Raw genomic sequence first — 18,616 nt, 5'->3', positions numbered from 1 at the left:
ACGCCACAAAAAGCGAGCAGTGGACAGCTAGTGATATATAAAATATATACACATTATATATGGTATAAACTGCTATAAACATGTATTTTATACACCATATGTTGTATGTATAATTCTGCACTACATTTATTGAAACACTTATCACCAGGTTATTCACCATCTAGATTCTTTATTATATATCAAATAGTTCAATAATTATTCTATCACGCCTATTGTCATGTTAAAAGATTTTTTTTACAAAATTCCTTTTCGTTGTTTTGTGCGGATTAAATTAAAGAAACAAATTACTCAATATAATTTATTATTATAAAAGTACGAATTTACAATAATCAAAGTCGTATCTTAAGTTACATACATCTGAGCAACAACTATTTTAACTTCTAATTTCAAATATTGTTTATTTTCAATCAATCAATAAAACGCCCTACGAGCATGTGCCTCTTAGTGACGATCAACGTTCAATTCATCAACGTTCGACGTTTATGATATTTGCTACACAGATATATTGAATTAATTTCAAGGCTCGGCATGAAATTTGCAACATATTTTCTTATAATTCTATAAAGTCTTAAACTTAATATGCTACAACAGTCTAAGTACCTTAATAAATAGTACTTTCATAAAACAAAAACATTGCTTTAACTTAATTAATTAATTATTTAACACGAATATCTCATTACAAAATAACTAAATAATAAATAACACATTTGAACCAGTCATAGTTATACTTTTGATCTGCAATACATAATATTATTTATCAGAATACCCTAACATTTTATATCGGATATACAAAAATATTTCGCCTCATAATTCAATTTGATTTCAAACATTAACACACAAAATAAACATAGGTATGGCCTAAAATTTTGTTAACTAAACCTTTAAAATTTGGAGGTAAACAAAACACTGCACAAACAAATTTTATGAGATCTTCACGAAAACCAAATCCTTATAGCGCTTACGGACACACATACTCTAGTTATATAACGCATACCACAAATCATTATCTAATAATACTTTCAAAATTATTCATAGCTTAAACAAAATGAATTATCAACTAATTATTTATTTACAAAATCTGTCTAATAATATAAAATTGGAAAGTTCAAATAGTTTTAACTTAACGTCTCATAATATCTTCTATACTGAAACCTTTCTTCGGACCAGTTGAGTTGCTTGTTCCAGGCTTTGGATTTGTACATGGTTGTATTCCAACAATGTTTTTAATACCGTTGGCAATAACACTTGAACACGTTTCTTCAGACTCTTTTGAGTGCGATGGCGGAAGATCCTTGCAATTAGTGACGCTTGTTGATGTACTCGGTATGCTATCCTTGGGCGGTGCGTGTTTCACAATTAAATCTTGAGCAACAGTTTGCTGTGGACCCAGTACTGTATGAGCGACAGGTCCAAAAGCTATATGAGGATGCGGAGGAGGCATTGGCAGACCAAATTTATGATACGATTGTATGCCTATTATTGTCGGAGGCATTGCGACTACAACTTCTCCATTCCCAATAGATGGTCGAGGCATTGTGAGATTTGTGGGTTCGGGAGACCTACTTCGATAAACAGCAGCACACGTTCTTACGTTATCTCCAATATCTGGAGGATGTGTTCTCTTTCTAAATGGGCTCAAATACATTCCTGAGGGTCCGGGATCTAAAGGTGGACTTGTTAAGTGTCCAACTTTTGAGGGGTCCGGAGGCTGTACTTGATGCAGGTCTCTTCGAATTTGTAGTTGAGGGTGTCTAACTTGTTGTTCAGGCATTTCCGTGTAACGCATTTCTTTTTCAATTATTTCTTCAGAAGTGTACCGACGCTTCTCATATAATTCTGATGTAGACATTTTGTGTTTTTCCATATTTTGCGGTCGCATTGTGTAGGGACTTGCTCTATCTCTGGGTTCATTGTGATGGCAATGAGTACGTTCTACGGGAGACGGTGATGCTCGTCTCGGTCTTTCTTCACTTTGCTTTCGGCCAACACTTTCAATCGAAGACGATCGTGCTCTCCTTACGGGCGAATGTTCTGGCGAGGACAGATCTGGATCATCGTCATCGTATCCTGGTTCAATCGGTGATCCCGGTCTTCCTATATCCTCTTCACCGACGTCTAGTACGTCACCAGGTGGTACATCCCCGACGGCGTGTGTTAAAGCGTGCCGCCGCAAATCGCAATTTCTTCGAAATACCTTCCCGCAAGAATTACATTCATACGGCTTGTGATCTGTATGCGTGAGTAGGTGCGTTTTCAGATTGGATCGCTGATTAAAACTCCGGCTGCATACTGGGCATTTGTGAGGTGACTCTTCCATATGTAGAATTTTGTGGACTGCCAAGGTACGCGACTGACAGAAACCTTTTCCGCATTCTGTGCATTTAAATGGCTTCTCTTTTGAATGTATGTACCTGCAACAAACAAATCTTATTAAATATAAATTGCTTCCAATTAATTCAGTATTAATTTCTACTATTGCATGTTATAATTAATGTCTAAGGGGAGGAGTCCAATTGAGCCTGAGAAGATTTCTATATTTATCGAGCGTCCGTTGCTTGAATGTAGAGAATAATTTTCATTCCTCTTAAATCGAAATTGAAATTGCAATTTAATTTCTGTAATTATAGCTATATTAAAAATCGCTTTATACGGAGTGATTGATAATAGATGTAAAAACTATAAACGGGCGAATGTATAGCTCATTCGTGTGCAAAAACGTTAAAATCTTGACATACATTTCCAATCAGCCTATATAAAGTGATCATTCCAAAATATGATATATTAATTAAAATTCAATCTTTTGCAATTAGATAAGCAAACTTTGCGTAGTACAAAGTCTTCAGGGACAATGGTAACGGTAACAATTACCAACAATTAACTCTGATATACAGAAATCCGAATTTTGAAAACGCTTTTTACTATATTATCATTATTTTTTTTTAAATATCTAGACCGTAAATATTATAGATGGGGTGTATTTTTACATTTATTATTTTATGTCAAACTAGCTTTGAATTCACCATTTTAATAATTCTATATTTATGACCAAAAATCCTGTATAAACTAGTTTAAAGTGTACACTAATTTATTTTCAAGTATATTAATTTCAATGATTATATTTAATTTTTAGTGACATGATTCGCCTAGGACAAAGAGGAGTTTAACAAATTTTTATTATTGAAAAACCTTGAAAATCATTTAATCTACATTAAACGCTTTGAGACATGAGAAGCCTTATTATACCAGTAGTTTCCAGAGCCTCCCCAAACTAATTTAATTTTATTACTTTAAAGCATTTCTGTATTAACTTTTGACAGACATGTGTACCTTTAGTTAGTGAAGTCCGTTATCATTTCGCATACTTTACCTTTTACTATGTGATAAAATATGATAATATAAGGCTTCATTACTGGTTGTTTATCGAAATTAATTTTTATATGTAGTATTTTATAAGAAACGGATTCTAACCCCTTCTACCATTTGATGAGGGCTTGTAGAATTTTTTTTTAGCAAATAAATCCAATCTGTATGAAAAGAACCGCCTGGAGTGTTTTTTTTACCTATTTTATATATTCTATTATTTATTATTATGTTTTCCAGTGTCTAGATAAAGATTAAAGAGTTGAATAATTAAGTACATAACACAAGGTTTTTGTAGAGATGGCAACATATCGCTATTTCTTAGCAGAGTGTACGTTTAAGCGTCACTGACCACCGCTTTGCCCAAGCGCACCTTGAACGTGATCCGGGTAATTCGAGACTCTAGACTCAAGGCGATATCGACGACGCTGCGTCGCTGTACAATCAACTAACCAGTTATTTTAGACCGTAAAAACGTTCTGTGCTTCTTTCCATTATGTGTAAAAATTATAAGCAGAGGGGGGAGGAGGAGCTCTAGATAAATCGGTTCAGTTCCATAAGAGTTCCAGCTCGGCCGAATCGAATTACGTTAAAAGCATTTTGTGGCCAATCGCTTCGATTAATATTATTAACGGCGGCCGTATTCGATTGCCGACGCCGGCGTATTATAATACATCAGCTTTAAGATAAAATTTAATCATTTACCGATATTGTGTCTATCTTTTTTAAATTGCCTTTCTTCAGAAACAATCATGATTCCATTTCTCCAAATTTGAATTCCATTTTATTTATGCATTTATCTAAAAGAACAGGTTTTATTTATGTTCGTCTTTACAGAATTGAATGATTTTAATAAGTAATTTACAACCTGAAATTTGAATTGATAGGTTATTTCGGAGCTAATATTAAATAATATTAAATTTAATATCATGTTCTAAAAAAATGTTTTATGTGGCAAGGACTGGATGGGTGCGGAAGTCAATCTGTGGTTCGCATGCCACGTGCGGCTTTCGAAGGATTATCTCTGTGGATCATTTTATTCCACTTTTAAATTCGTGAAACCTAAACATCAATCAGTATTAACTAAACATCTGAAATAATTATTGGGAAGTAATAATTTTTATTATTTAATATAAACATATTTTTTTCGAATAATTTTTTAAAACTGATGTCATTGCGATTCACAAAAAAATTATAATTTACAATTATAGCTCAGGTATCAAGAAGTTTGACCAACCCTGTTATATAGTATGTGAAAGAGTTTTGAAATTGAGAATCTGTTAATATCAATAAGGGCCATAGTGTACCCTTTACAAGAAAAATGTAGTCCTGTTTCTTTAAGGTGAAAAGGTTTAAACGTAAAGTATGTATATATCCACATGAAGCATATATAGATTTGATTATTTTACCGTCCCAAAAAAATGATCTTTTGTTTTGTATTTTTGTTTACGATGTACCAAAAATTATTTAAATATATATGTATATATATAAAGTAACAGAAAAAAAGACGAATAATAAAGAGATTATTAAGAAGTTCATGAAATATTTTCAAATCATTCACTTCTATCAGTAAATAACAAATCACTATTTAAAATATGAAATAATTGAAACGATTTGCAGCACAAAGAAGTTATAGCATTTTTACGTACACTATGAGTATTTAATTGACGCCTGTCATGCAAAGTTCACTGTTCTGGTAATTAAAGTTTGCTAACATCTAAATTTGAGGAAACTAGCCAAGGCGAAGATCCGCGAAATTACATCGGAAGTATTTAGTTATTAATTCGTTAAATACTTGTTGATTGGCTTGCGGTAAACATTATTCTTAATAATGGAGGAATTCAATAAAAAAAAATCAAGGTTCGTATAAGCATGTATTGAAAAACGTATCGCTATTAAATTTGATAGTAAAAAGAATCCTTCATAAACTTTATTAAGACTGCAAGATGAACCTTTTCTTTCAAATATTACATAGTTTGCTACTTGAGCTTTAAAGTTCTGGTGTAGAGACCACGGATTGATAAGCGTAACATAAGACGTCCTCTTATTTTACATTAACACAGATTAAAAAAATATATAAACTATGCTTAATATGAAGTACAAACAGCGGTCTTATCGCGAAAGGTGACTTCTTCCAAAAAACCAAGTTAACCAACCGAGAAAAAATATCAACTTGGTTAGCGAGAAAAAATAGAGTGGACGGGCACTAAGTAATGCAAAGTGTTGGAAACCAGATGAATATACATATTAAAACACAAAGTAATACTAATATATAAACCGGAGAGCTATAATATCTAATATTCATATATTTCATATATCTAATGATAAGCAGAATAACAAAGCTATATGGAAAAGTCACCAAGCTTTATTAGTTTTTACTAGCTTTGGTAGCTTTGAAAACTACCTGCCTTTCTTACCGATACAGGCAACTATGCAACGCCACAGGCGTGCAACCAGAACAGTAAAAGATTTGTATGGGATACCATTTTCATAATTGGAATGATTTGTATTTTTATAAATATGGTAATTTAAGAAAGGTTCGGTTCTATCGCTTAATGGACAGGAAAGAAAAAATAGCAGCAACAATTGTGGCATGGTATATATGACTTTACCGTGGCGCTAAATTCACTCGCATGTTTCTAGTTTCATATCTAGTCAATGTTAATTAAAAATTTATAATGTAAAAAACCTATAACGAACCACAGACTATTCTAAAATACCTTAAATATATATAAAAGTACATTAATAAATCATTTTTCTAATTAATTCAAATATAACACGCAATTTTTCTCTGTGCTTTAAAATGAAATAAAAAAGTCATTTTCATAAAACATCAACGATGCCGCCTATGATAAAAATTTAATTGATGTACTGTATAATCAACAACTTCTGAATGGCATCTATGCCTGTTTTTACTTATTAAATAATTAAACACGCGATGTAGTTTCGCATTGCTACCATATTTTCCACACTGCTGAGCTCAAGTAATTAATAATTACACAAACATTGAACGGGGGAGCAAGGCATATAAATAATTAAATATTAATTACAAACATTTCTTATGGAAGTTAGAAAACATACACCATACGTTAGTCGTATTTTAATAGCGATGCGTACAGACTGGTTCGTTACTACGACCATCAGCTAAACTATGCAGAGAATGCGTCCCGTATAATATATCATTATTCTGTAGTAGATATTTCAGAGAATATAATAACTTTTTCTATGTTTAATACAATATTTCACGTATTACAAGCGGATTGGTGAGTCGAAATGGCTGTGAATAGGTAGAACAAATGACAGCTGGTGGCCAGTGGTCTTAAGATTGGGGGGTGAAGACGAACCAGTAACCGGAACATCGAATGTACACTAAGAAAGTGGATTATATGAATAAGAAGAAGTGATGGTTCTGTTATAAAAATTATTTTTTGTGCCATCTGTCTGCCTGTGAACTATAACTAATATCCTATTTTAGAGGATACTTGAGTGAAATGGGGAGAATATTAAAATCCTGATTTAAAAAGTGAGGCACAGTTCGACTGTATTCTCATTAGAATGAAAGATTTAGAATTGCGTTATGATGGATGAATATACTGTCATATAATTAAACTTTTTTATGTTATGTATAAAACAAAAAAATTACAAAATTTTAAGCTTTATTTTGCAGTTACAATATTTTAATGTACGATAGCAATCATCATATAAATACATTTAAGAGTCTCACACTTGTCGCTGGTTTTTTTGTTTCAACGAGATTTTGATTTAATCTCGTATCAAGTTTTCAAATTCCTTTGTTGCTCCGAGGATTTGTCGTATTTTGTTATCACGATTGAAAATACAACACGTTTAGTAATAATTTGTTTATAAAAATAAGTCACACTATACATTAAATAAAAAGACGTTAGATGAATCAGGCAAAAGATGAAGTACGGTCTCATTGCAAAAGGTTATTTATTCTAGACAACGATTAAATGGACTTAGTTAATAAAGAAAAATAAAGACTTAGGAGGCGAAAAAAAACTGCTTAATATGTTTATACTACTATTATCAAAAAAAGTATTCATTATAAGGAAAACTTGAAAATTCGAATCATCGAGTTCAAGTATTTGAAGTTTCGCTTATTTCTTATATGTGTAGCCAGTACATTACTGCGCTAACAAGACATGCTATTTCATGTCGTAGATTGACGAACGCGGACGTGGTGAAACATTAAACCGTTATCGACAGGTCATATCACTTACAAACACGTAATTGCGTTGATCGTCTCATAATTTTGTAATAAAAATATTTATGTCTCTTTACGGAAAAAATTTCAAAATTTATCAATATTGAAATTTTTGATTATATGTTCGTCTATGTATAATACAAGAGGGAATTAAAATTTATTATTACATATAGTATCAGCATTTCCTAACTTATTCTGAACAATACAACAACATAAGCGGGTATTAAAAAAGCTGTTTTTAAATGAACTTACTTCATTTTAAAAATGCGGTGCGTAGATCAAAACTCAAGAATGACTCCACGAAATTGGGATAATTATTTTTGTTATATTTGTGGCATAAAATTGGTTAAGAAAAAAAAAAGAAAAATTATGACAGTTAAAACAACAATTTCACGAAGGATATATAAAACACCTGATTCCAGCGGTCATACAGTTAACGCCAATGAAAATAATAAAATGCCTGTTGGGACGTAATGAAACAAAAATTTGTGTAATCAAAGCATGGCAATGAAAACATGTATAATCATTGCTAAAATATTGCAGTGTCTAAAACAGAAAACTTCTCTTTGTAATCATTACTTATTAATAAAACTGTAAATCAATAAAAAAGTATTCCCTTTGAGATACATTATATTTATGTATTTTTTTCTAATTGACTGCGACAAACCAGTATCTTTTGCCAGTACAAAGTCAGGGCAACTTCAGGGCAATTTATATAAAAAACTGTTCACATTAACAGTTAACACCGATTTTAAATAAATACGATTAAAAACAGACCACGGCATTTATTTTTTTAATACATTCGTTTTCTTTCTAATCGTAATAGCTCTATCTAATAGGTTCGAATTAGAATTTTTTTAGTTTAAACTTTAGACTACATACATAGTTACAAAACGTCATTATTATATGGACTAACCACCAGGTGAAAAAAATTAAGATTTTGTTATTGAAATGTATGTTTAAAATGGTTATTAAATTGCAATTGATAAATGGACCTCAGTAAGTTTCATTTGACGTAAAACAACGTGTTGAATTAAATGGAAAGTTCGAATGTATCCATGAATGGAATCCACAACAGGGACATGGGCATCGGCACGTCGAGCGACGTGCAAATATTGAAACGGCCAGGGGACCGGTTACGTCTTGAGTACACAACACAAAGACACGTTGCCTCGGAGCAAGCAAAGGTTTTTGACGTTACTAAGTTTCCTTGATCGATGTAAATCAGATTTCTATCTCTATTCATCACAAATCAGTTATTGTCTTCTTACGATCTTCTACAGTCTTTACAGTGTTCTGAGGTAAGGATGCGTTTATACGCATTTGTTTTATGTACTTTGAGCACGTGCTTTTTCGCTCACACAATATATGGTGGTTGTTAATACTTTTAGTACGTATTACTAAGTAAATTATTACTTGTGCAACTTTTTAAAAGTGGCCAAATATAAACGCATCTTTAAATTTTTTGACGACTTTTAACGTATTGTTTATGTGATATATACTTTAATAAGAATATAAATAAGAAGTAAACCTGATGTTTTTCAATGAGTTACATATGAATCTGATTCAAATCAAATTAAATATCACTACCAAGTCGTACGCTATAAATTTTATTATAGTAATAAGATTGCTTTACATTATTGTAAATAGTATAGTGATCGACGATATCATAATAATTGCAACGAAAACAAAGGTCAGCCACGTAATTCCCTCTGTAGCATTGAACAACTCGTTCATAATTAACGTTTTAAACAGTTCGACCGATTCAGACAATTCAAGATAGAATCAATGAACATACCGTTATATACAAATGTACCATGACTAAACACCTGTTCGTCGAAAATCCTGTTTGTTTCAATTAACAGATGCAGAAAAAGCGATACGATGAAAAGAAAAAAAAAAGTTTAATATCAAACATCTAATTACTACCAATAAATTATAAATATCTAATGAACGCGATAGCTCAGTTATGAAATGGATTGAGAGGTCTGTGCGCGATTAAAGTCGGATGACGGATTTGGAACCACCGGCCAAACGACTTTACCGACATCAAAGAGACCGCCAACGTATTCAAATTAACAAGGCAATTACCAAGTTACTTTGAAAACGCTCGCACCGAACCGGCCTAGACAATAAAATCTTCGTACTCACCAAACATAACATCCTTTTTTTTATAAACCCACAACTATACTAAACATCGAACTTCTATCTAGGAAAAGATAGTTTAAAATGAAATGATACTCCACATACAGATTACTATAAAAATCTTCTTTAATTATTTATTTCTTTTTGGTACAAAATATATAAGAATTTAAGAAAATACGATTGCTCAAGCGACTAATGTAAAAACAGAAATTATCAGTGAGGCTCATGTCTAACAGTGTCTTACTAAAACGAAGGTGATGACGATAAAGTGATATAATTTGCTATTCATTTACTCATCAAGATTAAACAATACAAACATATATTAAATTCAGTTAATATCAAGAGAAATTAGTAACAATTAATACGTGAAAATAAGTATGTGATCATAAAGAAATGTCAAGTTTCCGATAAGAAGTTTGATTCTGAATTTAATTTTTGCACTAGTTATTTATATAGAAACATATAGTGTAATTGGCTAACACTTTTGTGTTAAATCTTATAAGTGGTGAATATATTGTTTTACATTTGTCATCAAATTCTTTAAAGCACTAACTTTTTTTTTATTGAAATGCGTCCGGCCGGTTACTTCTGGTAGTACAAAATCTGTAGATGGTAACATATATTGATTTTAACATGTAGTAATCAATATAGTTTCAATATAATTTAATATAGTAGAATTTTGATATCACTTTTCTTATTTATACTTATTTCTGTAATCATTGATTTTACGATATGGCGTACCACAAATTAATTGACAGCAAACGATATGTAATCACCGCTTTAATGATTCTATACCTGTAAAGAATCGCCCTGTATATTATGTAGGAATAGGCTATATGGTTAAGAACGGTCTCTTCCAGGCAACCGCGAGAAAAAATCACTACTGCGGATAATTAGATGGATGAACCCACTAACATATAATAATTCTAGAACACTCTTTTTTCCAATTTATTTATTTTCGAAACATAATTTTATTTTTGTGTGCGACTTATAACCTATAGCATTCTCAATTACAAGGAAACTATTTTAACTGTCGTTCATTTGTCTCAGAGATTACCCTAAGAATACATAACTAATGACATTAACAAATCTTTCCCTCTCAACTTACTTATCTTCAGTTCGATCAATCCCGACGTTAAATAAAATATAAGTAACGTCTGTCTTTTCATATTATACTTCGAGATAGGGATCGCGATGGACAGTCGCTTAGAATCCCATCAAGGCACGGAGCGGACATAAAAAACCGAGCCCCGAAATTATCGAGAGGACTGGCCCGTCCTTAATGGTTTACATTAAAAATAATTTCAATTACGGGCACCGGTCACATTATATGTTTCGGTGGAAGTAAAACCATATGAGATGGCGCCGGCAAAGAAAATGTGGAAGTGACTCATTATATTTAACTGCGAGCGTAAAAAACATTCTCGAATTTGTAATAACCACTGAGCGGATCCATGCAATTGAACAAAAACCTTCGGTCAGTCAACTAAGCGGTTAAAAAGCGTTGGAAGTGTATTTTTTTTAAAGAATAAAATTCATTGAGGAAACGTACCGCCACATGTACGCATGTTAAGAGAACAGGTTCTTCAAAACGAGGACGGTTTCGTTTCACAAATATTGTGATTGTTTTGACAGTATCGCGAAAATGGAGCCAAAGTTTTGCCGCTTATTTTAATTTCATTTAGCACTACAGCGTTAGTGTTAAATGAATCGAATACCTTTGAAATGAAAGTCTGGCACGCCAACAATCCGGATCGGAAATAATTTTTTCTTGCACTCAATCGTGGGCTCTAGATTGTGTATCGATTGGCATTTGGCATGGACTCGGTTGTAATAAGTTCTCAGAACTGACAGACTATGATAAATACGCCGATGCTAACTGAATAAATTCTAGAGCGCGTTAAAGGATTATATTTCATTTTAACCGCCTCTCCAGTTAAAAGATAAAAGTTTTTTTTACGTACGAATATTTTTTTTAATAACGCGCTGTATTAATTTACTTGTAATTAAATAAATTATATTTAATTTCACATGTTCACGAAATTCCAAATTATTTACTATTACAGTACAGGATAGTAAAATATTTTTTGATACTATAGTGATTGCGGATTGTGTCCAATTTTACCCAGAAAGCCAGATTGATTTTGGCTAAAATGTAAATAAAAATAAAAATAGTTAAGCTATATTTCGATAGTGCATTTTTTAACAATGGATCTTCTCTCTGAAAGGAAACTAATACATGCATATGTACATACAACACGAACTATTGGAAGACTTATTATCAAAAACGATATATTTAAAAAAAATTATATCATTTATTTTAACGACATCGAAAATTCAAATAAATTTATTTAATTGCCGTCGCTTGATTTATTAAAATTTAATTGGTCATAAAAATACTATAATCATTTCTTATATCACGCATAAAACATGTCGATCCGTCGATGGAGGTTTTATATATTTTCTATTTAAAAGTAAAGAGAGCAGGTCCGCACGTAGCGTGCGTCGGAATGCCACAGCTTGGGTCACTGGCCGACCCCCCTCCGCCGACCATGCCGCCTTCCCCAGCTCATCTCTACATCTAAGCCTCCTATCGCCTAGATTAATGATACCAAATTTTACTTACTACTTCGGCATTAACGTAAGACAAAAACATATTCGCACGTTTATTAATCTTACTAACATTACGATCCATTTCATGTTTAATTATCTATGATTTAGTTTTAGTTGTACTTTGTATTTTTCTGTTATTTTGACACTAATTATTAAACTAAATAACTACGGTAACTCATAACATAATAAGTTTATTCGCAGGTACTATGAGTAAAGTCGCTAAAGTTTTAATAAGTTCGATATGTTACTCAATATAAATAAATATGTTATATAACCAATATTTTACAATCGGTATATTTCGTTTATTATACAAGAAATGTAAACATTTTTTTATAATTTTAAAGTGATTTATGTTTTTAAAGCTTACATAATAAATAAATAAATATTTTCAATACAAAATTTGTTGGTCTCCTGACTTCTACACTACGTGTAGACCTGTTACAGAAGTTAGAATTCTCATCGGTGGATAATAATAAAACATGTCAATTAAATTTAAAAAAATGTATCAATTAAAGTAAAAAGATATGTATAAATATCTAACAACATGTAAAAACATATTGTTTAAATATTTTGAAATTTTTGAATAGTTACTTCAGACAACAGAGATAATAGTGTATTAGGTTTAAAGTACGTTTAAAATTACAATGTGCTATTTTAACAAACAATGAATGTCAAATAAATTTATCTCACTTTTCAACACAACAAAAAAATTATAAATTATTAAAATGGATAAATTTACGTCATACGTAGTTTGAAACATTAATTAAAACCCACACGAATGTAGAAAGAACAGTAGCCGAAGATAATACATAAATTTATTGTTCCACGGACACACGGCAAAGTGACGCTGAGGTAGATCGGGCCGCTTATAAATAGCTTGCATTAACATAATCCCGCGATTTGTATAATAAAGTGGCGGATACTGTTATAACGAACTGTTCCAATTTAGGGTTTCTTATGCATTCATTAGTGCTTAATCTAAACAGCCATTTTGTATCCATACCTCTGATGTAAGTTATTTGAAAGAAGCGGACGGTTTTGTCAGTAAAATATCTTTTAATATTGCAAGGTATTTAGGTATACACTGTGATAGGTTATACATGTAAAAGTTTAAAAGGGCTAAAAGTATAGCTGATTTGTCAGTAAGAGTCTTTAAAGCTTTTAACATATTTCCAATGTTCTTGTATGAAGTGATCGATCTGAAATCTATTACAACTATTTTTTTTTCTATTGAAATGCGACATACCAGTACAGTCTTCAAGGATAGATAGTAAATAATAATTAATTTTAGTAATGTCAATAAGAGGTTATCTTATCTATATTTTTATATACATTAACAGCATTTATGTAATCGAACTTACGTTAACAAATCTTGTTAGGTTGATCATTTGTTGGCAATGCTGGTGATAATCATGTGGTTTTTGATTTAAGAAAAAGTAAAACATATGTATTTTTTTAATTAAACACATTTAACTTGCAGGAATAGTTAAATTCGTAATTCTTTTAGTGAAAATTCTTTTACGAAATCGAATTATTGCTAGTAAATTGATTATCCCTTAATTAGCTCCCCATGAAGTTTGGAAAATTGACATGAAAACTCATCCAGGCTCCTCAGGAAGCTCTAGAACTTAATAGTAAAGAGTCTAGGCTAAGTTTTAAACAAAAGAAAAAGAAGAACATATTTTATGAGGAAAATCTTTATGACCGAGAGATATCATAGGTAGTTAAAAATAATTTCTGTTAAACGGACACAATTTATTGAATCGAAAATAATAGCATAGTATTTATGACCAGAGATTTTCATGTTTGTCTATAATACGCAATATTGCAGGTTATCGAGTTTCATATAAAATAAATTGGTATTCAGTATGCATCAAACTTTTTCGAAGCGTGTTGTAAATTATTTATCAAAGTACCTATTAACAGGGTTACATTTACAACGTCAAAGAAAACCCCTGTTGCTTACACGATGAAACGTAAAAATTTAATTACTAATTAAAAATTTAATTAAAATAGTAATATCGAAAGATTTACAGCTAAAAAGAGATTGATCATAAAGCTACTAATGAGATAACAGAAATGGCCCGGTGTAAATGTTCGAATAGCTTCGTATGATGACCCAGAGAAGAGGAAAGCCTGTACTTAAGCAACTGCTAAACCGGGCTTGTACGGGAACCCACGCAATGTTTTATCTCTTTACAACTAACTGAGCTGGTTGCCTTTAAGTCAATTTATTGTTATGCTACTAATTTTAAAGAGACAGTAGAAGCGAACGCCAACGCTAAGGTGTTTTCTTCAATTAACATTAGAATGGGGATATCATAAGGTTTGAATTTTGAATATCAATGACTTGATTTATTCAAGAATATATAAACCGGTTTAATATATTTACATTTTAATAAATAATACTTTCGCCACTTCAAAGTTAACTTTGAAATAAAAAAATGACGTTAAGTCTAATCTTGTTTGTAATATATAGTTAGTTTTTATTTCAAAAAGTTTAGTTTAAAAGAAAGATAGATTTAAAACTTTCGCAGCGATTTATAAATATAGAAAATTATGTAATCAAAAAAAAATTAAGTAAGTGTAAAAACAGTTTTTATGGGAACATTAGGTTAGTATCAATATAAAAACGTAACTCGAAATTAAAAAAAAAATACGAGACAACATTTAGTTATTAAGATATTTAAAAAAAATAGTTTGGCCGTCAAGAATTCTTATTTTAAAAATATTTAAAAGACGAATTGAACGCTGAGAAATTTATGTATGGATAGTAGCTAAACGATTACATAGCCGTGTATGACATAATGCAAATGAGGCATAGCGCTGTTCGCGCGAACATTTTCGCAACGACTGGAGCGGCATTAGCATTCTCATAACACTATTTTTTGCACGGCGGCTCTTAACAAAATGAGTTGTCGGTAAGCCGGGCTTTTTTATTTGCAGAATTGTAATGACATGAGGTAGTAGCATTTTTATTGTGGGAAACTTAAACGTCGAACATTCATTCCGGTGCAACTTGTTCTTCGTGCCTGTAATGAGTATGTGTATTTACATTTTTATTGTTATCTATATGGCTAGGTAAATTTTTATAAAATGAATGTGAAACATTTATTATCGTGTTATTTTGTCTCTCTAATTGCGTTTAGCTACATAAAATTCTTTCGTTTCTTTTAAACATATCATTGATATGTTATTACTATTTCTAATTTATTGTATTGACTATATATGAGCTCATATTTTATCACATAGCAGAATAATTCCATTAAATATTCTTATTTAAATAATAAATTTATAGATTTAATGATATTCTAGTTAAAATGTAACTATCTGAATACCTTCGTTATATATATAGCTATCTATAAACAAGTGTAAATAAGAGTTTATCATTTATGTACTGACTCATCACGTTACCTCTGGCGCTATAAAATATATACACTTGAAATTTTGACAGAAATATTTTTTAGTGAATGTCAGATAAGAACGAATTTTATGAAAATCCTTCCGTAACAGGGTCACAAAAGCAATGCGATCTACTAGAAGAAGGCGTAGGGCAGTGTGTACATGTATTTGTGTTTAAATTTTAAACGCACTTATGAAATGTGCAAAACTTGAACCTGGTTAACTAGTGAATTGATAGCAGCATTACAATGAATCATTAATGTTCAGTCGAGGGATGCGCAATCTTGTAGCGTATGTCTAAAGCGAGCTTTTGTAAATAAGTTACTGCCTTTTAACTTTTAATAGCTATGCGTAAATTCTCTTTTTTAGTGGTTAAAATTTTACAACTACATCCTTTATATGTAATTGAGTATGGACTTTGATGATAGGATTTTTATATATTGTATCTAATATTATATATCACAAACAGCTAGGTAAAAGTCTTTCTTCTTAATAGTTCATAGTAGTTAGTAAGGATTGAACCTTTGCCTCGCATAGAATGCATAACAGAAAGCCGCTCGGTCCTTAAAGCAGGACATCGAAGGTGGACAAATGACCTTGGTTATCTACCTTGTAAAGGTCGTTGGAAAAAGCTGAATGCAGCATGCCTATTCCAACCGGTCTTATAGGTTATTTTTGTGAGAGGCCTATGTTCAGCTAGGGACGTCCTGCGGCTGAAATAATGATGGTGATAAACCCTAGACGTTTAATCTACCGGCACAATTGACTATCGCCTTACTATCGAGCAAGCGTCCACTCGTGGTTGCATAGTTTACCGTAGCATGATTTATTTTCGTTCGTATACCAAAGAAATTTTGAGTTCGTCGCGCGTCTTAGTAAAAAAAGCCGAATCCCCAAAGTCGGACAGGTACGTGGACAAAAAATAAATGGAAAATACTAATGGAGCGGAGCGAGGAGGTTGGTCCGCTACGCCTTGTGGTATGTAGCTGCCTTTATGATTCAACAATATATTTAGTTGATAATATGTTTTGTTTTATATTAATTTCGAAACAAAAGTTTTTTTTTTTGTACAACATTATAGTTTAATCTTTTTTTAAAGTATTGAATATTAAGTAAAATTAAAAAAAATTATATTGATGTCTAGCTTGCTCAATGTAAGTGTATAATATAAGAAAATATAATACGTATAAAATTCAAGTCTTTGTGTCAATGTTATTTCATTTTTAATATAGTGTACGTTATCTCACAGGCGTGCTTCTTTGCTGTTACGCAATTTAATATAGTTTCCACCTACATGTGCATACGGTAATCAAGTTGACGTACATTCCATTATTGTAATTTAATGAAATAAAAAATGTATAAGTTGAATATAATTCTGAATTTAAAAATATATTATTATTTTCCACGAAATTTAATGGAATACTATATGTCCTTTGTAATTTATTTCATTGAATAAATTGGGACAGGTCTGTAGATTGAGTAAATATAGACTGATATGATCTTAATACAGAAATATAAACTTAAATATTTTATTTAATTATTTACAGACACTGGTTTGTGAGTCCAGAATTTAATAAAATATATTTGTTTCAGGAGTTTCCTTCCATCATATAAGTAACTAAGCACAAAAATGTAATTAAATCTTATTAATAAAAAAATAAATCAAAGAAAGGAAAAACATTATAATAAATATGAGATTGATAAATATCGCCAGTAACATTTCCAGTTACATACAATAACGCATCCGCAGCCGGTTTGGCGGCGCGGGCACAGTCCAAGCGACGTAATGGGGGCGACGGCTGGCCGCTGCCGCTTCACACTCAATTTCACCTCTGACTGACGCAAACATTCATTGTGCTGCGTACTTGACTCCGCTGAGCCCACTGCTTCGACTGCAGACGGTGTGTCAGGTGCTTTACCCACCTGACGTAACGTATGTGAAATTTCTCTTATATTAAAACGAATTTTAACCTTCCAAACACCAAGCATTCTTAATTTTACTACCTTTTATTGTAAAATTGTGTATAATTGGTGAAAATAAACTTGTAAAATAAATCAAATTACGAAGCAGCTGTGAAAATCCACTTCTTTTATTACACCTTTCGTTATTCAAATGAAGTTTGCCCATTAAAACTACTTCCTGCTATAATTTTTATTAGTTCATAATACCGACATACGTCTTGATTGTTGTGACATAATGTAGTAATAAAATTAAAAATTTATTCAAAATGCCGCATGTGTATAAAAGAAAATTAAAATGACAACAAAAAAGTTGATGGCGCCTAACAAAATAAAAACTTTAAAAAAGTCGAAACTTAATTTGTACATGGTTCAATAGTTCCGAAACACAATCTGATTTTCTAATTTCGTTTTGGTTTAGGTAATACGAGATGTGTAGTGTTTTTGCTGTTATTAAACACCGGTGAACGTTGCCCAGTTAATTGAACATTTCACTAATTAGCTATTTGTAAATCGCGGAACATTGAAACGTCTTTCGAATTGGTACAAAACGTTGACGTAACAAGAAACGAGTGATGTAGATGTTTAAATATAAAAAGTACTAAGAAAAGCGACGACCGAGGTAGTTTAGGAAGTGTTGTTATACAACTCGTTTAAAACGAGTTCCACTTATCAGATTTATAACTCTGGCAGTTGATTCATGACGATCCCAGCTGGCAATTATACTGAGGTCTCCTGATACTATTAATCAATGTATATTGATAGGTTCATGTTATATACAGATCCAATTAGGAATCCTTGCTACAATTTTGTTGCGGCTCGATCCCACAGCTTATGATTTATGAGGCACTGAAGCTGCAATTAGGCCAACGGGGTAAAAGACTTGTGTTAATTTTGGTTTCATCATAAATC

The 18,616-nt window shown here is 31.5% G+C and overlaps 1 protein-coding gene across 1 annotated transcript in view; it reads right to left on the bottom strand.

Moving 5' to 3' along the window:
• Positions 1 to 377: 377 nt before the first annotated feature.
• bowl (brother of odd with entrails limited) overlaps positions 378 to 18,616 on the bottom strand; it is a 38,201-nt gene continuing 19,962 nt past the window's right edge. The window contains exon 3 of the mRNA XM_068761869.1: positions 378 to 2,411. Within this exon, the coding sequence (XP_068617970.1) occupies positions 1,121 to 2,411 (1,291 nt within the window). The 3' untranslated portion in view covers positions 378 to 1,120. The remainder of the gene's footprint in view (positions 2,412 to 18,616) is intronic.

The sequence above is a fragment of the Battus philenor genome, unplaced genomic scaffold (assembly GCF_028537555.1).
Source record: "Battus philenor isolate CCGP_79_NKW_IND1 unplaced genomic scaffold, ilBatPhil1.0.hap1 SCAF_15, whole genome shotgun sequence".
NCBI lineage: Eukaryota > Metazoa > Arthropoda > Insecta > Lepidoptera > Papilionidae > Battus > Battus philenor.
The sequence above is the reverse complement of the archived record's forward strand: the minus strand, read 5'-3'. Positions and strand labels throughout refer to the sequence as shown.